General features: G+C 31.4%; 1 protein-coding gene across 1 annotated transcript; it reads left to right on the top strand.

Moving 5' to 3' along the window:
• The first annotated feature begins 1282 nt into the window (after positions 1-1282).
• On the top strand, positions 1283-15706 carry LOC139520118 (lectin BRA-3-like). Its single transcript, XM_071312584.1, has 5 exons — positions 1283-1669; positions 7225-7328; positions 8667-8757; positions 12471-12676; positions 15580-15706. The coding sequence occupies exons 1-5, from the start codon at positions 1360-1362 to the stop codon at positions 15598-15600; spliced, it is 732 nt and encodes a 243-aa protein (XP_071168685.1). The 5' UTR covers positions 1283-1359; the 3' UTR covers positions 15601-15706.
• Positions 15707-25066: the final 9360 nt, after the last annotated feature.

The raw sequence follows: 25066 nt of genomic DNA, 5'->3' as shown, positions 1-25066 counted from the left end.
TGTTTTACCTCAGGAATAGATTACCTAAGCTGTATTTGGCAAAACTTTTAGGAATTTTGGTCCTCAATACTCTTCAAATTCGTACTTTATTTGGCCTTTTTAACTTTTTTGAATTCGAGCGTCACTGCATGGTGTGTCTTTTGTGGAATAACTGTTTCACAGATGATATCCGTTATGTTTCTTATGTCATAACTACAATACCCTTTCCCTTTTCCTCTTTTGTGACCTACCGAATTAGACTATTTACCGGATTTGTTATAACATAAGCAACACGACCGGTGCCACATGTGGAGCAGGATCTGCTTACCCTTCCGAAGCGTCTGAGATCACCCCAATGTGTTGGTGTGGTTCGTGTTGCTTATTCTTTAGTTTTCTATGTTGTGTCTTCTGTACTATTATTTGTCTGTTTGTCTTTTTATTCTTAGCCATGGCGTTGTCAGTTTATTTTCTATCTATGAGTTTGACTCTCTCACTGGTATCTTTCGTCCCTCTTTTTTAATCGAAGTGCGCGTTTGGCGTAAATACAACATTTAACTCTGGTATCTACGATGAGTTTATTAGCATGAAAAGATAAAGATGAGAGTACATTTAAATCAAACACGAACAAATATCCTGATCAACTTGTAAACGATATTAGGTTTAGTGCTCATTTTCGAAGTCCGCATATAGACCTATAGTTACTAATATCAACGTCAATTTGGCTTCTTTTAATATCTGTCTCATTGACAATCATAACACATATCCTTATTTTATATTATATGGTAATTTCTGTGTTGTGCTGCCGAAATGGTGAAGGAAATTGTAATGTCCAAACGACATAAGAAAGGTTTATTATACAAACATATCGGAGACAGCGTTAATCAAGAAACAATTTGTATCTTAAACATTTCCTACGTTTTGTGAATATTATTCTACACATTTTCAATTCTATTCAACGAAGGAAATGTGCACAAATCAGCACCTGCTAAAATACAATGATTTTAAACGCATGTTATTCATATTATTTATCAGACAACGCATTGTAAATTTATAAGTCTGCTTTTTTTTTAATTTGAAGCTTCATACTTATTTCTATTTTCTTTTATCTTTTGAGAACGTCTTTCCATCAATTTATATTATTTATATATTATCTTTCTTTTTCCAAGTAATTGAACGTATTCTAATTGAAGGTATTGACCAGTTACAAGTTTGTGTTTAAACATACGTTCCATTAAACCGATCAATTAAAAACTCGTAAATTTCCATTCACTGATAATCTATATTTTTTTTGCAGCGTGTTAAAAGCCCAACCATGTTAACACATTAGCAGTTATATTCCGAAACATATTGAAAAAAAGTGAAATAACACTAGGCTGCCAGATGGAGTTTGCTAGTGTGTTAACTTATATCTTGTTGCTGATATTTTTGCTGCCGTTCGTAATTTCCATTAACAAACATGTGACATTTTTTCGACATTGTTTGGGATTTCTAAACAAACGTTTTACCGCAAGTCCACTTATCGAGGTAAACAGCAATGTTTTAAAAAGTTGTACTGCATTTTGTGGAAGGACTGAGAAATGTTCTTTTTTTGTGTATAATTGGAATACAAAGACGTGCTCACTTTATGAAAAGCGGGATTTTACCTCGCAGATTGTTTCTACGTCTGATAAAACCACATTGTACTATGACGGTAATTATAAAAACTAGAATATATTTTTAAAAAACCAGTTTGACAGCCAAATTAATATATAACACAAAAACAAAACCACCAACAGACTAGCCTTTAACATACTTTATTCATTGTCCAACGCGGAGTGTAGAACGAAACGCTAGTATTTAATCTGAAAAGGCTGATAATAGTGTCTAATTAGTCATCATTAATTTTGTATTACAAAATTGAGTCTTTTAATGAGTTCAATAAGTTGTATTTCGAGTGATCCTGATGGAAATTATTCCACAAATCACGTGTTGTACCCATAGTAATACATTTAATATCGCAACCTTTCGTAATGTCTTTTACCTACATTATATGCTACACCTTTACAAAATCCAAAATGATAAAGAAAAAAAAAGAAAAAAAGCCAAAGGCAAAAAGACTAGACTATCTACAAAACAATACAGAGCAAACAGAATAAAATAATAAAAGAAAAAAAGAGAGCGATGCACGCAGATGCAAAAGGAACGATCTAAATTCACTAATATACCAAAATACGAGGTTGAGATAATCATTGAACGTCTCCCACGGTAGGTATAGTGTCCGGCTAGGATCGGGGTTTTTCGAGTGATTTGGTCCATTTTTCGAGTGTAGTTCGGGCTTTTTCGAGTGATAAAACATGCGATAAGTTCAATTAACGGATATTTCGTAATTATAACAGTTTTTAACATTACTACCCATCTTATATTGAATACTATATATGTTTTGATCAACAAAGAAGCTCAGTTTCCTTGTATTTAATAAAACAAATAAGTGTTTGTTATTGTCCGGGTTTTTTTCGAGAGCAACTGTGAAATCGTCCGGGTTTTTTACAGAAAATTTGAAGGTATTCTAGACTTTCAAAAATGATTTTTTTTCTAGTTTATAACTGTAATTAAGTGAAGGACAATATCATATATTCCCAATAAGTCATCAAAAACAATTCAAAATGAATCAGTTTTCAATTTAATGCAAGTGTTCTGTTTGGAGAGCAATATACAACTACTTTCCAGTGTTTATTTAGAAATAACTTGATCCTTAACAAAACGGTGTCTAGAACATTATACAGGGAGCTCATATTCATTTTAACTTCATACAAGTGTGGACACAGATGAGTGTGGATAGTATGTTTGGATGTTTGACAGTGTCTTATGACAAAAGGAGTTCTGTTTTTCCGATATGGTGTTATTAACTGTTGTACGGTGACAACCGATCTGAGCATTAGGATTGTTATTTATTTAATATTTTTTCAAGACAGGCATGGAGGAGACAGTAATTACATTAGTTACCAAATGGTTATGATAGAATATGTTCTACATCTTTGACTTTGGATACATTTTGTAGCTAGGAGAGCAACACATAAAAGGTTCATTTTTTTACGTGTTTTTTTTCTAAATGAGAGATGATATTTAGATTTGAAAACATGATATAAGGAGCCTGTGACTCAGTGGTTGTCTTTTATTTAAGTGTTACATATTAGTTTTCTGTTTATTGTTTTAACATAAATAAGGCCATGAGTTTTAACTTCATATCATGCTACTTTTGATTTACAGGTACTATTTCTTGTGGTGAAATCCGGAGATTAATAAAAGAAACCTATTAATAAAAATACATTAAAAACACACACACTTAATCCATCCCATTTTTATTGCCATTGAACACAAAATTTGAATAAATTTTTTAGATAAAATCAACAAAGAAATGAATAGTTCATTAGCCTAAATATGATCCTTTCGCAATGATAGAGGAATACAAAATGTTTATATTATATGCTTTCACCAGCTAGATTGTCCAGTGCTTCGAACGACACCAGGGACAACATTGTAATGTCTTGATTAATTTTCATATTTTCCACTTTTTAGACACTTTTCTTTTATTGAAAGGAAGTTATCATGGTGTTTAGTTGCTGTATGACCAATTATTATATTTGGATAATCAGACTCCTCCTCACAATTGTAGCATTTAGTCATTTTCGGTTTTCATTTATTAAACAATGAAATAAATAATACAAGATATAAGACAAATAGATAATGAAATATCTAAGATGTATACTCTTTTAAGAAGAAACATACATCTCATCTTATACAATATATGTATCACTCACACCACATCTTCCTATATCTATGTACGTCTCAATTCGAATTGTCTATGCTTATGCTTCGGACCATATGAGTATTAGGACAATATAGCGTATGGTCACGATCATATGAGTATACCATATAAGTATACTCATATGATATGAGTATACTCATATGGTCAAACTGTACGCGTATGGTCGGACCATATGATAGATATAGGAAGATGTGGTATGTGTGCCAGTGAGACAACTCTCCATCCATATAACAATTTATAAAAGTAAACCATTATAGGTCAAGGTACGGCCTTCAACACGGGCATTGGCTCACACCGAACAAGCTATAAAGAGCCCCCAGAATAACTAGTTCAAACCCATTCAAACGGGAAAAACTAAACGGTTTAGAGGTGGGGTGGGGTAAAAAAAGAAGGAAAATTTTAAACGAAAGATATATTTATGTTACTTGGCTAAAAAAGTAATAAAGTGGCGAAAAATATATTGTTTTTGCGAAAAAGGTGGCGAAAAAAATAATTGCTCAAGGGAAAACCCAATTTGGGACCGTATAGGTATACATTAGAAACGATTCAATAATACAATAAACTTATCTATAACAATGACGGTTACAAGAAATGTATTAATTTTATAGTTCAAAGGCTACCCAAAACAGCACAAGTTAAAACCCATTGTCTTTCAATTAATTGTCTTATTATAATAATCTGGGTGTATCTATTTTCTGTCCGTCTCTAGTATCAATTATTAGACTCTTTATCATATCGACTTTTTTTGTCAGTTAGGAAAAAGTTGAACTCTTGTTTAACAGTTCATTAAGACATTTTTGGAAGTTATCTTCCAAGTCGACATTTTACTGTTCAGTTAATAGTTATCCCGTGAGGTCTAAATACTTATATGGTCCGGAACACTCACACTAGATTGTTGACATCACGGATATATACTGTACATGCAATTTATAAGATGTGAGAAAAAGAATATATACAGATGAACGATACTTGTTTCATGATAAAATGCAAGTTTTGATAAAACATGTGCCTTGAAAGTCCTTAATTTGAGCCTTTATCTTATAGTTTTTAAACGTAAACACATAACATTTTTAGCTATAAGAAATGTGTATATTCACTCGATAAAAAAAGGACACACTCGAAAAAGCCCGGACATAAAAAACTGAATTTAGTCTAAAAATGTCATTTCCAATGCAATAACAATAGTTTTTGTAAAGTATCTGTATATCTAATGATATATAGCTTCCATGAATGCTTTTCCGTCGACATTTGCATTGATATGTGTAAGAAAATGGCTTTATTCGGTATTTTGGAATAAAAGCATTTTATGGCTAAATTTAACTTTTTAAACAAAACATTTGCAAAAAGCAATGTGAGAATGATACTATCTTTATATCTCAAATACTAACATATCATGTATTACCTCGTATATCAAACTCAAGCTTCTATATCACGTCTTTTTAGAAAAGAAGTCTGTTTGTTTACATTTTTGATCATATTCATTCGAAAAAAAGTGGTTACACTCGAAAAAGCCCGATCAAATCACTCGAAAAACCACGATCCTAGCCGGACATTATACCTACCGTGGTCTCTCTAAACCAAATATACGAAACGGTTTGATTGATCAAACTTTCGTATTCTTATTCATGCTATTCTATCTATCTGAGGATAACAGATAGTTATCTAGGGACAGGGGAGGTATTTGATAAGTTTTCTACAAAATGAAACTTCATGATTCCCAGGAACAGTTGAAGAGCTTTATGATCAAAAAGTACATCAAAACAAAAGCCAAATTCATCCCAGGTAAACTTTCAATGGGGAAGTTGAAACCTTTGTTTCTACATAATTTTTAAATTTCTGAACGAACAATCTAAAAAGAAAGATTTGTTGAAAAACGTATCAGTACAGAAGACCACTGACGGACATCGGGCAGCGTTATTGACCAAGTGCTGTTAAAATGAAAATAAAACCCTCATCGGGAACATGATATAAATTTCTTTTAATTTGGAATTGTTAAACGACGGGATGCAATTCATAGCCAAGCTGAACAGTGCTAGCTATTGTACCTTTTGGAGACCTTGACAATTAAACTTTATAATTGTTCTGAACCAACGTGTCAACTGTCATAATGATAGTTTGACAGGACTTGCAGTCTTATCAAAAATGAGAACAAGTCTTTACCTTTACACAAGACAGTTTTTCCATTTTAGTCTTAGTCAAATTGGTATTTGGTATTTGTGCACAAATTATGTTTATGTATTCAAAAAAACAAAAACAACTGGCCTGAATCATTGCATATAAGAAATATAACTTTCACCGGAGATAATAAAACATTTTTCCTGATTACAAGTTTTATCAACCAGGTTACCTCAAGTTTCCAAAATATTGTATAATTATAGGAACACCAAATAAAACCGACGGTCCTTTGAAACTCACAAGATATATGCATATGACTCAGATAAAATAAAGATAAAGTTATATTCCTACAACCCTGTTACTCAGGAGTATTTTACGTGAGAAAATCCTCATCCAAGAAACTAAGCTTATGATTTGGTACACCAAACGCGCGTTTTATCTATATTAAACTCATCAGAGGAATTCGAATTAAAAACAGTTGAAATGCCAAGTTCAATACGAAGTTCAAGAGCATTAATAATAAGACATTCTGGAAAGCTGCGCAAAATACGATTTACGCAATCTAATACCTGTTGTTTCACAAACAAGGTCTGTAGTTAAATACTGACAAAATTAAACGCTATAAATAAACAGAACAAGTGAAAAAACATTTGCCATATTCCCGACATGGTACAAACATTTTGTACAAAAATGATGGGTTTAACCTTGTTTTGCAACTACCTAAACCTTCCATCTGTATGCCAGTTGTTTATAACTCGGTTTTATTGAAAATAGTAGGTTAATGTGACAATAATTGGGACCCAGCAGTAAAAACTGTGTAAACATACACCACAGACATACATACATCACAGACATACATACACCACAGACATACATACATCACAGACATACATACATCACAGACATAAATACACCACTGACATACATACATCACAGACATACATACATCACAGACATACATACATCACATACAACATGTACATACATACACCACAGACATACATACACCACAGACATACATACACCACAGACATACATACATCACAGACACTCAACACAACTGACTACAAAATTCAAACAAACATACAAAATTAATCTAACAAAGACGGCAAAAAACAAAGGTGTAGTTAATAGCAATAACTCATCATATATGTCAAGATCAAACTTAATATGTACGCCAGGCCAGACGGGCGTTTCGTCTACAAGAGACTCAATAGTGACGTAAATTAGACAATGACAATATGCGTGCAATAACTTCTTGCATGAACGACAATTTCAAATCTAGCCTAAGCCAATTCCAAGTATAATTCTAGCTTTCATTTCAGTTTCATCATCAACAAGTAACTGCCCATCTGGTTGGTATTACAGTTCCACCTTACAAACATGTTACTTTATCAGTACTGATCGAGTAACTTGGGACGACTCTAAGGTATGTGTTTTTTCCATTTGTTAATACTTGTCAAGTCCGGGAAAACTTCACGGGTGAACAACTTAAACGGTACATAGTTTTCTGCGCCAGATTTGCATTTGAACTGTTACAGTATTTGATGAGAAGGAAAAGTAAAACCAGACATAAGAAATGAATGTGGATAAAAAAAATAGATTAACATAATTAATACTTTTTGAAAAGAACGAATAAATAAAAAAAAAAGCCAAAAAAAGCAATACACTTATCAAGAAATTAGGTGCTTGATAACAAATACACTTAATTATAAGTGAGCCTTTCCAATTTGAATTTTCCTCTGAGTTCAGTATTTTTGTAGTTTACTTTTTATTATATTTGTGCAAAACATGGATTTATACATTCTTATTGAAATTACATTATACATTAAAAGCTGTATAAACATACCTTCGTATTAATTAAGGGAATAAGTGTATATGCCCCTCTATGTGTTGCTCACCAATTTCAATATAACGGAATTATAAATAACGGTGATACACGTGGAAATGTTAAGCTAGCTATAAAGCTATAAAACCAGGTGTAACCGATCAGTTTCCTCTGGAAATTCACGTACCAAAATCAGAAATACGGTTGTTGTTTTTAACTTGTTCCGAAGATTGATGGCATTCGGTTTTGTGAGTTTCTACAATAAGTGTCATGTAAAAAAATGTCAACTTTTTTCTGCACATTTTCTTAGATTGCACTTTAACTGATTACTATTCACTGTGATTTTAATCTAAAAAGAACATTTTCAATGTGATTAACTGTTAGTTTCATAATTAGAAACCTTGTTAAGAAGGTCACCTCTATTGAGAGCTTACTTCCAATAAATATCTTACAATGTCCGTTATTCTTCATTGTAAGGGTATGTACAACAAATGTTCTTTAAACTACTACACAATGTGTAGCGTAACAAAATTTTGGAAAAGACAAAAGACGGATGTTATAATCTAAATATTTGAAATGCGGAGTAACTTTAACCTGATGTGATCACAATCTGTCTTTATTTTTGTTTTAACCGGTTATGTACTAGAAAGGTATGCATCCTTTAAACCTGTCTTTATTTCTGTTTTCACCAGTTATGTACTAGAAAAGTATGCATACTTTAAACATGTCTTTCTTTCTGTTTTGATTAGTTGTGTACTAGAAAGGTATGTTTACTTTAAACCTGTTTTTGTTTCTGTTTTAAGCAGTTGTGTACTAGAAAAGTATGCATACTTTAAACCTGTTTTATTTCTGTTTTAGCCAGTTGTGTACTAGAAAAGTATGCACACTTTATTCAGCAATGTGTATGCTATATGACACAAAATATCATTGTATTTGTAGCAACAGTGTTGGGATATGGAAAGCTATCTATCAGAAGTTAAGAGCTACAATGAATGGTTTTATCTTCAGGATAAAATACAAACTTTACATGGTATGTATTCATATCTAAACAAATTTGTAGGCCAAAATACCCTAAATTTTACCCCAACAGTGCAATATTTAAAAAGCATTCCATTAATATTCAATTTCTAACCACTTATAAAATGGCTTATATCATTTGTACATGCATCAATTATGTTTTTCTAACGCATCATTTATTCTATATGTGCCGTCAAGTTTCTTCGGAAAACATATTGTGTAAATTTAATTGGTTAGTTTTGATAAGTGCTGTATATCTTGTGAAAAACAATTTCTTTTTCGATTACCATTTACGGTTTGCAATATTTTCCACATTTTAAAGAAAAGATCTATCCATATTTCAATTGATATTCTAATAATTAAAGATTAGAATTGAACAATGAAATCTAAATTAAGCAGAGAAGTAACGTCTTTTTCTAGACCATGACTTGCATACATTTAAAAGAATAGATGAGAGACTTAATGTATCTACAATCAAAACAAATTTAAAGCTCGCTAAACTATGTATTCTTTATGGACTATCACATATAGATTGTTTGAAATAGAATATTAGTGTGAAAGAGTTGACGGAGACATCACAGACCTAAAAAACAATATTGGTAAACCAGCAAAATAGCTATACTTACTTCTGCTAAGTACAAACTGATGAAGTTAATCGAAAGCTTGATGGGGTTGAATAGAACAGTTAGCCCAAACCAGAGAATTAGAAACTTAAAGAAAGGTTTACAAAATCTGAAACGAGATCTCTGAGCTTAAATCATATATTTCATAAGTGAAATGCTGAAATTAAAGATGACATCAAATTTCGAGTTGTACATGGAAATCAAATTACAGACTAAAAATTTAAACTAAAATATTAGGAAATACAGAAATAAAGAACTTGAAACAGTCAAGGTAAAATTAAGAGACAACGAGGAAGATGAATTACATGCTCAATATCCGATGGAAGTGATCGAAAGAAGAAAAGTACTGATACCTACAATGTTAGATGCGAGAAGCAAACACCACATAAATGTTCAAGAATATTGAACATTTCCAAGCGAGATAACCCAAGTTGTTTAAGAAATTTTTATAAAAACTCTGATAGTTTTAAATTGCTCACCGAGATATACTTTTATCATGACACTTGATATCTCGTATGTGTATTGAAATTAAGTCTTCATAATTTTGGTAAATTGACATAACCCCTGTTTTGAATGTATCTGTGTTATTTTATTGTTCTTTTTTTTTATATCGAAATATATCATAGCCACGGTGTATCAAATTCATAAAAAAAAAATCATTTTGATACATTTTTCTGTATCAGTTCTCTTAAATTCGATAGAACTTTCATTATCAATTACCACTTTTCTAAATAATGAAAGTGGGCAAAGCAGAAACTATTATAAAGTCAACCTTTTTATTATGTCGATCCATTTTTCCACCCCCACACGTAAATGAATAATATATACATAGAAAATAGTTTACTAAATTTTTACAAACATGGGACTTACTACAGAAGTATGATACAATTGCTACAGAAGGAATTATATAGTTTTTAAGTTTACATCTTATGATATTACATTCACTATCAAACATACGACGTATTCATTCTTTTCCATTTACTTTTTAGGATAAACTTATGGTTTCCGTAGATGTTTTGTCAAAATAAACAGTTTGACTATACTGTTTATTACTTTTGGGAGTCATATCAATATGGTTTTTGAATGTTGTATCTGATGAAATGGATATATTGTTCTCCTCTATAATTTATTTCTAATTTTTAAAAGTCTACCATTAACAATAAAGTACATAATGTTTAATATTAAACTAATGGCTGGGATTAAAATTGATTATTTTTCTGCAATCGCACATACTCTTAATTTTAATCAGACATTGCATTTATTTGAATAAGGTAGATTAAAATATTTAAAAAAAATCTTATTGAAATCTAAAACCTTAATGGTTAAGCATATAAAGAGCTAAATTAAAATGAAGAAATGTTTCAATATTGGATGTAAATATAATTTCACCGGTATTAAGTGAATTTGAGAAACAATCGATACGTTGTAGTTTCATGATTACTGTCCCTTCTTCATACGTACAGATATTAAATACATTGTAAATATAGGACATGCAGCCGTTGACTTTAAGCCTATCAATGTCGTAGGAGCCGGGAGGGGAACAATTGCATATAGTGTGAAATGTAATATCACTACATATACCTCCTAATATAACATGCTGTTTTCTGAAGTTTATCGACTAAACCCAAAATTTGAGGAACATTAGTAATGTATTATGCTTTAAATTCTGATATTTGTCCATCACGTTATCTTGTTATGGATTTCTTTGTTTCGTCCAAACACAAGTTTGTAAAATGGTAAGCTTTACAGAAACATGTACCGTATATATTTATATATTCAAATGTCATAGAAAACACTTAAACTAAACATAAACACATTAACAGAAACACAAAATAGACTTCCAGGAACAATAAGTGTACCGGAACCTGTGCCAATTTTAATTGCCGGTAGTAATTTGCGCCATTAATTTTTATCAATTGCCCAAATATATATTGCTTTGATGGCATTATCTTTATTTCGAAAAACCTACACAGACACTTGTTATTATATTTGAAATTTTGATTTTCCCATTTGATTAGGGACTTTCCTTTTTGAATTTTCCTCGGAGTTCGGTATTTTTGTGATTTACTTTTTTTTTTATACCGACACCGATACCGATACCAACACTGACTAACATAATATAGGGAACGTAACAAAATATCGAAATATACTGTACGAATGACCACGTAAAATTTGGTTATGAGTAAAAAAAAAGTAAAAAAATTCTATGATCGATTTTACATTTTTTTAAATCGGAACTAGAAGCACCTCATTAATTTTTGGAAGTTTTTTACTAATGAACTTGTGATATTCCAAATGGATGTTATTATGTGGGTGTACCCAGGTTTAAAAGAGAGAAAATATGATCATTTATTATATGTCCAACAGTAAATAAATGAAGGTATTTTCGGGAAAATGTTAAAATAAATGCCGATCATAGTTGGCGCGATTGATGAGACATTTACAGAAATATATTATATAGAGCCGCACCAGCTGTAATTTTCCGATTACTATTGTATTGATTGACACAGCGCCTCGATCTTTTTCTTTTGATTTTTATTAAAAGTACAATATGAAGATGGGTCAACTATCAGCTACTAAACAGGGCGAATATAGTAGCAAATACTTAAATTAAATGTTTTATACAGGATTTTAAATTGTATTGGAAAGAAAATATAATATGAAAGCCTGTGGTAAATGTACACCTTATGATGAGCCTTCTCATCACAGGTTACCTGCAGTTCTAGGCATATGTGTAAGCGTCAGCATGTAGTAAGATTAGTTTTTGAAAACATAAATTGCACCAATAAGCGGAGTCCAATTGTACCTTCTGTACTTGGATATAATTAACCTGTTTTCATGTTAAACGCTCTATTATCAAAATTTCAACTGAACACTCATCAAAGTTGAGAAAACACAACAATAAATAAGTGGTTCGGTGATAGAAGTTTTGCACTTAAATGATGTCTCACATCATCGTTCAAGATCGAGTCTGATAGGGTTATTATACTTATCTTCGTTTTAGCTTGGGGCCCTTGAAAGTTGCTTGTTGTGATGTGTGGCAAGTGTGCAAGTATGAACGTTATGTAAACGAAGTTCCACTATATTTTTGCATTTGGAACAGGTAAAAACTCTTGGATTGGTGTTCGGAGATCCATTGACTTCAAGTATGATGCAAGAAATAACTCGTCTCCATATGATATAGTTTACACAAACTGGGCTACAGGATATCCAACGGGTTTAGATGATTGTACTTTACTTCGATTGACAGAGGCATATAAATGGAAAAATTCTGATTGTGGACAGTTACGGTACTTTTCTTGTACATTGGTGAGTAAATGAAACTATTAAAATACTGAAAGATATAACCCAAGCTCAGAGTGCAGGGAAAAACTAAATGGATTATACGGTTTCACTGCCAAAACATATATACCAGCCAGCTTCCATAACTCTGTACTATGCTGTCCATCTCTAATTTAAAATACCTCATTAACCAAAACGAACTTAATAGACACAAAGACTATACTATTGAATCAACAAAAAACCTAAAACAAAGCAAACACTAAGCAAGCAAGCAAACAAACAAACAAACAAAAAATCAGAAAGAAACAATGGAAATATGAAAGTGGAAAGATACCAAAGGGGCGAAAGATACCAGAGTAACAGTCAAACTCATAAATCGAAAATAAACCCCATGGCTAAAAATGAAAAAGACAAACAGACAAATAATAGTACACAAGAAACTACACAGAAAACTACAGAGTGAGCAACACGATCCCCACCAAAAACTGGGGGTAATCTCAGGTGCTCCGAAAAGGACATGAAAAAAAAACCTGATAACACCGTGGCATGATCAGAAGATAAACTGCAGCATTAAATATATAACATAGAAAACTAAAGCCTGGGCAACACGAACCCCACCGAAACAAACCGGTAGTTATCCAAAGTGCGCTAAAAGGATGTGGCACCCGTATTGTTTCTCGTATAATTACAAATTCGATGTGACGTCCCTCACTTCACCACTAAGAACTGGTTTCTTTTGGACATCAACTCTCATCATGGAAACTATGATAGGAAATGGATCTTGATACCATCAGTTTCAAAGATTGTATTTTGATGAAAGTTTGATTTTTTTCACTAAGACATGAAGTGTTTGTCTATGTTAGCTTTATTTTAATGAAAGTTTGATTTTTTTCACTGAGACATAAAAATGTGTATCCATGTTGGCCATTCTAGTTTTATAAAACAACGCAGGACTAGTTCTTTCAGTTTGTCGTTTAGTTTGGAAAGGGGAATATTTGTGTAAAGGGTAGACAAGTCAAATGTTTTAATAATATTGAAGAATAAAGAGTCTTAGATTATTATTATTCATTTATTTTTTCTTTAGAATCCATATCTGCTTCACGTCACCTCTAAAATATATATTTTCACTAAGACGCTTGACATTGATTGCTGACTAACAATTTAACAGTAACGTTAATGTTATTATTTTTGTATATGCTCTACCTTTGTTATTTGGTTTTTGTTTGTTTGTGGATTTTTCCAGTGTTTGCAATAAACAGTTACTGATGTGTATGTAAATGATTTGTGAATTAAGAAAGAAGTAAGGTTTATTTAAATTAAAGAACAGTTCCAAAATATACAACCACAAAAAACACCCATAAAGTTCCAGTGATAAACAATCGATGTTTAACAATAGCTTCAGGTCATCATATATCCTTACAAAATGAAAATTTCAATATCGTGTTCCAATATGTGATGGAAAAAAAGTAAAATCACAAAAATACTGAACACCAAGGAATCCAAAATGGAAAGTTCCTAATAAAACGGCAAAATCAAAAGCTCTAACACATCAAACGAATGGATTACAACTGTCGTATTTGTGACTTGGTGCAGGCATGTTTTTATGTGGAAAATGGTGAATTGAACCTGGTTATATTGCAAGCTGAACCACTCACTTGTATGACAGTCGCATCAAATTTCATTATATTGACAACGATGCGTGAACAAAACAAACATACATAACAGGTAAAAATGTCAAAAATAGGGGTACAGCAGACAACATTGTGTTATAATCTTAATATTAATCGGTTGACGACACCGTATGCTATTGGTATGATTTAAGATTACGACGTTAATTGGTACCGACACATATAGAATGTTCCCCATACACAGGACCTTAATTATTACGAAAAACTATTAAAAAAAACAGTTGGAAAAGAACCGAGTCACCAAATTGGTACAATGTATTAAAACAACCAACATGTAGATAAAGTATTAAAACAACCAACATGTAGATAAAAAGACACAAAATACCATTTAAAGAGTATTCACAGTTTATAAAAGCTAGTGCAAAGCCCAGTTTCAAATTTAAAGACCATAATTATAAAACTTTAATACCAAACAGTGCAATTGAATTAAATGTAAAGACTTCATTTTCATTCTGAGAAAACATTTCCACGTTTATGCAAAAAGTTTAAATATCGACAGGATGTTACCAACAATGACCAGTGGTATTAACTAGAGTTTTGCATGTTTTGTTAGGGATATCATTTTAAAAAAAGAAATTAAGTGTAGTTCTTTCGATACAATATATAAAAAAAATTTACAATATGAAATGCATATCCTTCAGGAATGAGGACATTATTGAACACGGATCGTATCTTGATTTGTCGTCTCAATACCCAACATCACTGTAAACATAAGGATGTTATCAGATTTTTACAGTCAAACATCCAAACAAACCTTAGTACCAAGAAGGAATTTCACAAAGCTTTAACGTATCCAACGGTAACGAAATTCCTGACTGAATTACTAGCTATGCATAGATGCTAAGTCTAGAAATGTTGAAACAAAAACACTTTAACAAAGACTGACATAGATATGCCATCACCATAAAATTTACATGTATACATACTTACTCCCATTCGAATTTCCATCATTTTTACTAATCACTTTACTAGATATTATCGTTTAATCTTCACTTTACTAGATATTATCGTTTAATCTTAACGTGACTAACACGTAAGAGTGCCATATGAACTGAAAACTTTAAGTAATGGCCACTTGTTATGACTATTTCAAACAATGGCATATCTCCAAATTTATATATTTCATTGAATGTTGGAAACATAAACTATATGCTATAACTATTTCTTTTGATCTATCATTCGGTTAAAGTATTTATCTTAAAATATGAACATACGTTTAACATTTTTTTATATATTTAACAGCCAGCCATCCTATGTATGTAATGCCAGTTTGGAGAGTGGCAAGGATTGAAAGATACATACTTCAATTGAAAGCTGTTGATATATAAATGGATGAGATATGTTTATATTTCAATTAAGTGAATATTCTGTTGTTTATTCTTTAGTTTCCTATGTTGTGTCATGTGTACTATTGTTTTTCTGTTTGTCTTTTTCAGTTTTAGCCATGGCGTTGTCAGTTTGTTTTAGATTTATGAGTTTGACTGTCCCTTTGGTATCTTTCGTCCCTCTTTTCTTTTATTGTCACTGTACTTGTGTCACCTTCTTGTTGTGCTAACATGTATCAAGGACATTGAGCTTGAAAACAAACTTGCCATTAAGATATGTTTATGCTATAGTATATCATTTTTCTATTTTTCTTCTTTAAATCGTATGGTCATATTTTACACAAAACACTACTGACATCACAAAGAATTATGTATACTGATCCTATTCGTGATTTCTTAAAGAGCTTTATATTATGAGAAGTTGTATATTTTAATAAATCTTAACATGATATTAATATGTGAAAGACAACTGTTCATAAAACTTGTATATGAATATCATCATGTGATTAGACATGATTTTTGTTCACAAATTTTGTAAAACATGATAAAGATAATAGTTTTAATTTATATTGATAATATACTACACCTTAGTTATTTAGAAACAATTACAGAAATGTATGTATAGTATACGAAATTAAATTAAAAGGTGTATCTTTGATGAGTGTTTTCCTCGGCCCATAAAGATACAGGAGGTTATTTTGTCAAAATTAGACAGTTACATTTGTGTCTTTTTTCTTTCAACATTTCAAACGGAAAATTATTGATAAACCGCAATGAAAATTAGTCCCTCTGTCCTTTTTGTTTATTGAATATGTCATAGATAAAGACTGTTTTCAAAATATTTAAAATTAAATGAGGAATCTGGATGTACAACTTGTGTGGATATTTTTTTTAATATAAAAATAACTAAGTTGTGTCCTTGGAAAGATTATCTATTTGAAATGACCATTTTGAGGGTATCTTGAATTCAGATTTTGTAATTAATTGTACGGAGATAAAAAGACATTAAGCCTTCAGAAAATATTTTACATATTGAAAAACAATCTCACAAACACCCTAAAGAAGGAAATATGCAATCACTGTCTTAACATTGATAACAGATAGAAAGGAGTTGAATTCATCATAAACACAAAAGATGTCTTAAACATTATAGAAACTCACTCAAAGCTTTCCAGTAAGTTATCTAATACGTGTACAACGTAATGTACAAGTAGATCACGAGGAAATATAACTGAACCTTCGTGATCAAACAAAGAAAGATTAATTGATGATCACACAAAAGAACAAATGAAAATAGATAATTTGAATTCTAAATGGATATGAAGATACAGGTGAATTCCAAAGAGCACAAGTATACAAGGAAACATGATGAAAACCTTTTTTCTGTTCTGAAAATGAAGACTTTAGAGAAAAATAATATCAAAGAAAAGAGGCAGACATTAAAGACAAGAAAGTGATAAATTAGGTCATAAGAACAATAAAAGAAGCCATTAGTAATATAAACTCGCTAATGTTCGAATAAGAAATAAACAAATAAGATAAAAGTCCTGAACTCAAAGTCCTGAACTCAAAGAGACTAAGATTGTATTGTAAAAATAAGACGGGAATTGCAATTGTAGCTAGAGGTGATAGATGTTGAATTTATCAAACGATTATCCACAGACCAACCATGACATAACATTGACATCACTTTGTTGTTGTAAATCTTTTAAAAGATGTAAATTTTGATAATGTAAATTCTAGATGGATATGAAGATACAGGTGAATTCCAAAGAGCACAAGTATACAAGGAAACATGATGAAAACCTTTTTTCTGTTCTGAAAATGAAGACTTTAGAGAAAAATAATATCAAAGAAAAGAGGCAGACATTAAAGACAAGAAAGTGATAAATTAGGTCATAAGAACAATAAAAGAAGCCATTAGTAATATAAACTCGCTAATGTTCGAATAAGAAATAAACAAATAAGATAAAAGTAATGTACGAAAAGTCCTGAACTCAAAGAGACTAAGATTGTATTGTAAAAATAAGACGGGAATTGCAATTGTAGCTAGAGGTGATAGATGTTGAATTTATCAAACGATTATCCACAGACCAACCATGACATAACATTGACATCACCTTGTTATTGTAAATCTTTTAAAAGATGTAAATATGTGAATTAAAAGGCTGTAGTGAAAGTGTGCGATTCGCCGATGGTTCTACAAAAGAAAAGAATGCACACAATACACAAACTTAGAGAAAAAAGTAAAATCACAAAAAAACTGACCTCCAAGGAAAATTCTAAAACAGAAAGTCCCTAATCAAATGTAGAAATCAAAGACTCAAACATATCAAACGAATGGATAACAACTGCCATATTTTGGACTTGGTACAGGCATTTTCTTATGTAGAACATGGTGGATTAAACCTGGTTTAATAGCTAGCTAAAGAAACACAAAAAGGCATTTAGAAAATACACATTAACAAAAATGAAAGACAAGAAACCAAAAATTATCATAGAATAACCTAATGACGAAATGTATAAGTACAAAGCCACGTCATATGTATCAAAGAAACACAAAAAGGCATATAGACAAAAGCACATTCTTCCAAGTGATCCACGAAACCTCTTTCTAAATTATTAACACCTATTTTATCAGCAATCAAAGACGGGCTTCAAAGTTATTGTGAAACTGCCTATTCTAGAGGTGGCGTGAATCAGATGTGGATACTTAAAAATTCCAAAGATCTTTTAGAGTACATACAATCTAACTCTCTTTCATCTTGTAACAGTATTAAAACATTTGACTTTTCTACTCTTTACACAAGTATTCCACATTCCAAATTAAAAGACAAATTGAAAGAGTTGGTATTACTTTGCTTCATAAAAAAGAATGGCCATCGTAGATACAAGTATCTTGTCTTAAGGAGGGATAAATCATACTTTGTAAAGAATCACTCTGATTCAAACAAAAAATTATCTGAAACCGATAATATCAAGATGCTTGATTTCTTGATTGACAACATATTTGTAACGTTCGGAGGACGTGTTTTTCAACAGACTGTCGGCATCCCAATGGGAACAAACTGTGCCCCTCTACTTGCCGACTTGTTTCTTTATTATTATGAGGCTGACTTCATGCAGGAACTTCTAAGGAAGAAAGATAAGAAGTTAGCAATATCCTTTAACTCTACTTTCCGCTATATAGATGACGTTCTTTCACTTAAGAATTCAAAATTTGGTGACTATGTGGAACGCATCTATCCCATCGAATTGGAGATAAAGGATACTACAGATACAGTTAAGTCGGCTTCATATCTTGACTTACATCTAGAAATTGACAATGAGGGTCGGTTGAAAACAAAACTTTACGACAAAAGAGATGATTTCAGCTTTCCAATTGTGAACTTTCCATTTCTAAGTAGCAACATTCCAGCAGCACCTGCATACGGGGTATATATCTCCCAATTGATACGATATTCCCGTGCTTGCATTTCCTATCATGATTTTATTGATAGAGGGTTACTGCTCACAAGGAAGCTATTAAACCAAGAGTTCCAAATGGTGAAGTTGAAATCATCCCTTCGAAAATTTTACGGACGCCATCACGAGTTGGTTGACCGTTATGGAATAACCGTTTCACAAATGATATCAGATATGTTCCTTACGTCGTAAGTAACTACAATCCCCTTCCCTTTCATGAATGTGACCTACTGAATTAGACTATTTACCGGATTTGTAATCACATAAGCAACACGACGGGTGCCACATGTGGAGCAGGATCTGCTTACCCTTCCGGATCACCTGAGATCACCCCTAGTTTTTGATGGGGTTTGTGTTGTTTATTCTTTAGTTTTCTATGTTGTGTCATGTGTACTATTGTTTTTCTGTTTGTCTTTTTCATTTTTAGCCATGGCGTTGTCAGTTTGTTTTAGATTTATGAATTTGACTGTCCCTTTGGTGTCTTTCGTCCCTCTTTTAGCAAAAACGAAAGACAGGAATACAAACAATTATCATATAACATTACCGGTAATACAATGACGGGATGTATAAGTACAGGTCACATCAATTGGATATCAATGAAAACAGACTAAACAGTAAAAGTAATATTCATAAAAACAAATAGAATAATATAACACGTAATTAAGATGATAAACAACGTCAGTACCCGGAACATCTACTTCAAGACCGTCGTGTATTATTTATGAAGTACATACGGAATATTTATCAACAAGGTCTTGGTACCTTCCGATAACCTTCTAAAAAAGGACGAGACGTTCTTAGACATCCCCCTGGTTCATCAACATTCTGCGCAGACACTGGTGACGTTTTACAAAGTATGAGTAATAGTTGCACGCTCTCGAATACCGAATTAGTTGGGAAATGTATATCCCATATGCAGGTAAAGTTAGTATATTGCTTCTTAGGTGGGGGAAATTGATAATTTCATAATTAATATAGTCCCGTTTTTCATAGATTCTGGTACTGAGATGACTGTGTATGGACTGCTTGGATGCGTTTTTTTTAAACTATAACTGTGGAGTTTATTTATTTTATGAATAAACTACAGATGGACCTCAACTTAATTATTTTATCTTTGAGCGTCAAGACTGCAACAAGAAAAATAAACACCAGATAAAAAACTGTTCTAACACCATGAGATTATCTGTCTGATTATTTGGTGTTTTAAATTAATTAATTCTGTATGTGTACATGAATATAATTGATAATTCAAAAATTAGATCTCGTCATTAGATAATGCATTTATATTCTTCCATACACATGTACATATAAATTGTTATGTTCACTTATCTTGTTATTTTCACTCATCAATTAGTTATTTAAAACATGTACTGATGCCAAATAACCATAACATATTTTTGCAAAAATAAAAAGTATATGTATAAGTAACGATCTATAGATATAGGAAGATGTGGTATAAGTGCCAATGAGACAACTCTCCATTCAAATAACAATTTATCAACGAAAATCATTATAGGTCAAGGTACGGCCTTTAACACGGAGCCTTGGCTCACACCGAAACATCTGTTTATATTTGCTGGTTAAATGAAGAGGTATGATAAGAGCCATTATTTAAGCCTTTGAAATTACAGAAATAGTTAACTTATTCAAGCCAAACAAAACTATGTTAATGCGTACGATAAAGGAACAGATTGATATCATATTGACACTTTGGTACAGAAAGGTCACATATTATATCACTATGGTGTCATAAACATGTTTTATTTTACATATTAGGGAGCTGGAATAGCTATTTCACGAATAGTTGAAATATAGGATAGAATATAAATGAGCAACAGTTTCACCCCAAAAGATATTTACATGCATTAAAATTTTTGTTAAATACATTTTGTAGCAAACTATTTTTTTTTCGAGTGACTCAGTTGCTTATATCTAAATATCAATGACAGTGTCTCAAAATGAGGCCATTTTTCATATTTTGTTTTCTGTTAAATGTATGCACTAAATGTAAGATGCCCCATTACCAAATTGATAAAATATATATGCGTATGTCTTACAAACTAAGACTAATAACCACCTGAAGAATTTTATTTGGTAGAATTATAACACTTTTTGATTTTCGAATTTAAGGGATCACAAATGTAGCCTTTCACCCTTTTCTATCTACAGATAAACAAGAGACAATTTAATACTTAAATATTTATGTCAGAAAGACCAAATAGCAGCATAAATAATTACAGTCATAATTCAAGCAATTGTTTTTTGTTGTTGTTGTAATGTTTACATTGCAAACTAAAAACGATGTCGCTTAACAAAACGGTCTTAATTGATATTAAAGGTTTTAGATTTTAGAAATATTGAAATAATAATTACACAAATGTTTGCAAATATAAGAAATTTGAAAATCTTCTCGATCCCACCTTTTATTATTAATATGTATTAAATTCTTTCTTTCTTTTTGAACGTTTCCACAAGGATGAAGAATTTAGTTAATTTATTTCCTCGCTACTTTTGAAATTTTAAATCGAATATTTTATCTAAATTAAGTAATAATTAAAAGATGATTCCACCGACCAAAGAGGAGTTATCTATCTGTGAAAAAATATAAAGATATAGATGTAGCATTTATCTTGGTTATCTGTTGTTATATTGTTACTTGCTAAACTACAATATATTCTCATTTATATAGCAATATTCTTTAAAATCAAATACAAAAATATATCGTCTCATTTTTTAGAAACTTGTTTTGATACAAGCTAACACATATTCGATAAATAAACGTTTTAATTTAGATGACTTAATTCATTGATATCCTATATTATATGCGATACGGTTTTATTAAAAATGCATAACATTGGTAGATTAAAAATCAAACGGAAACACATATGGAATTTTAATGGTTTTGTCATGTAAATTTAAACAGGTTTCGTCGACAATTTGTAAGCCTATATTTTAACAAGTTTATGAAAAAAACTGGACGATATATATTTTTCTGCATGATACAAAGACCTAGGAAACAACATGTAAACCATCATCACATGGAATGCACATAGTGTACCATTGCATGACGTTCGGTGTTAGCAGTCTTCAATAGTGCAGATAATATTGTAATAAATCCCCTGACTTCCTTTGTAAAATTTGCAAAGACTAGTGAAAACTTTTCTCCATCAAGAAGTTTGTGTTAATTGTACAATATAAATGAGTTGATCATTTGATTTGCCGTATGATTAGGGACTTTCCGTTTTGAATTTTCCTCGGAGTTCAGTATTTTTTTTTTTTTATCTTATACCTGTTCTTTTTTTTAATTGCATGCATTATTTCTAAATTCATTTACAACTTTTATAGAGAAAATGAAATTAAAATTACGGTATTGACATTTGTTTTAAAAATAACGTAACATTGTTGATATATTTCAATAAGTTCATAAGTCAGAAAGAAAATATTTTTTTAATAAAAAATGGATTAATCGAATGATTTAACAAAAGTTTTTGTGCATACTTTTATAAAATTGATATTAAATGTGCAATAATTAATTCCTGTTTATTTAGCAAACAAACAACAGTTACCTTGTCTATTTAAGAAAATTTTACTTCATAAAATAATATGGAACAATCAGAACTTTTTATGTGGGACAATCAGAACTCCAAAATTTTAAAAAGTGGGACAATCGGGAATAAACCTTGTCATCAACGGGTATCTCGTACAAAAACGAATCCAGCAATGAAAAGTAGGATTTACACATGGAAGTGTTATTTATCGATATGATTAACTGCATTCTTTATGTTTTCCCCTTATTGCTTTTTTTCTATATTTTTTTTTTATAACGATCAGTATGATAGTTCATCACTCTAGATATGTGTGTAGTCTACATAAGACCCTTCAATGGAGCAAGAATCGGTTGCATGGAATGCCAGACGAAGATAACTAAATATCTCAAATTCACTGAAAGCCGTGCATACATATGGCTTATGTTATCGATGCCTTGGATGAAAAATCTCAGTGTTTGGAATGATTCAATAGTACATTTAAGTAGAAAAAAGATTGCAGCAATGATATGTCACCGCAAATCTGCTGACTACTTAGCATGTGATACTTTAATGACGTAATGCAAATCAAAACGTAAAATCACAAAAATACTGAACTCAGTTGAAAATCTAATCGGAAAGTCCATAATCACATGGCAAAACCAAGCGACAAAAACACATCAAAAACGAATGGACAAGAATTGTCATATTCCCGACTTGGTATAGGCATTTTCAAATGTAAAAAACTTACTAAAGATACCATGTTTATAGTAATAACTTATGGTAAATGCATACGTACAACGCATCGTCTACAAAAGGCTCATAAATGACGCTGAATTTATTACAGAATGCAAAATCATCTCCGAAGATATAAACATATAAAACGGATGTTGCATTCTTCTTAGTTTATTTTTTTTTTGTAACAATGTCTTTGTTGAAAAAAAACCCAAATCAGAACTCTGTTAACTATTTTCTTTTGAATCGGTTAAAAAATTCAACCGACTGGACCATAAGCATTTTAACCAAATAATAGAGATTATAAAAAAAATATATTTTCAATAATCTGGTTTAATTCAATAAAATATTTGTGTGGATGCGTGGGTGTTGCAGCCTGTAGCTCATTGCCATATTTGGCATGGCCATAGATAGAGCTTGAATCAGGATTTTGGAATTCCTGTATCAGCTTGAATCAGAATTTTTGAATTCCCGTATCGGACACTTGTTAATTTGCTGTCGACAAAAAAGCAGGTGTTACACAAATTAGTTAAACTATTTAAAAGATCTCAGTGTTTGGAATGATTCAATAGTACATTTAAGTAGAAAAGGGATTGTAGCAATGATATGTCACCGCAAATCTGCTGACTACTTAGCATGTGATACTTTAATGACGTAATGCAAATCAAAAAGTAAAATCACAAAAATACTGAACTCAGTGGAAAATCTAATCGGAAAGTCCATAATCACATGGCAAAACCAAACGACAAAAACACATCAAAAACGAATGGACAAGAATTGTCATATTCCTGACTTGGTACAGGCATTTTCAAATGTAAAAAACTTACTAAAGATACCATGCTTATGGTAATACCTATGCTTATGGTAAATGCATACGTACAACACATCGTCTACAAAAGGCTCATAAATGACGCTGGATTTATTACAAAAAGCTAAATCATCTCCGAAGATATAAACATATAAAACGGATGTTGCATTATTCTAAGTCTAATTTTTTTGTAATAATGTCTTTGTTGGAAAATAAAACCCAAATTAAAACTCTGTAAACTACTTTCTTTTGAATCGGTTAGGAAATCCAACCGACTGGACCATAAGCATTTTAACCAAATAAACCATTACAGAACAGCCTTATCCAATGTTAAAGGAGTTGCATATTAAGCAAAAAGTCATTGTACAATTTCATTATTTTCAAAAGAGGGACGAAAGATACCAAAGGGACAGTCAAACTAATAAATCTAAAACAAACTGACAACGCCATGACTAAAAATGAAAAAGACAAACAAACAACAGCATACACGACACAACATAGAAAACTAAAGAATAAACAACACGAACCCCACCAAAAAACTAGGGGTGATCTCATGTGCTCCGGAAGGGTAAGCAGATCCTGCTCCACATGCGGCACCCGTCGTGTTGCTTATGTGATAACAAATCCGGTAAATAGTCTAATTCGGTAGGTCACATTCAGGAAACATATACTTAGAATTGACTGTCCATATATGTATGAGTTAAATTATGTCATTATCAAAACACTCAAACATATCATCGAGGAAGTGGATGTCTGGACCCTGGAATTATAACAAAGTAAAATAAATTATAGTCTTGTCACTATAATGCAGTAATGTTATGTGTCGCCTGTGAAATGCATCATGAAACTTAATTCAATATATCCCTTGCTTT

This window comes from Mytilus edulis, chromosome 1, assembly GCF_963676685.1.
Source record: "Mytilus edulis chromosome 1, xbMytEdul2.2, whole genome shotgun sequence".
Lineage (NCBI taxonomy): Eukaryota > Metazoa > Mollusca > Bivalvia > Mytilida > Mytilidae > Mytilus > Mytilus edulis.
This window is presented reverse-complemented; position numbering and strand designations above follow the sequence as displayed.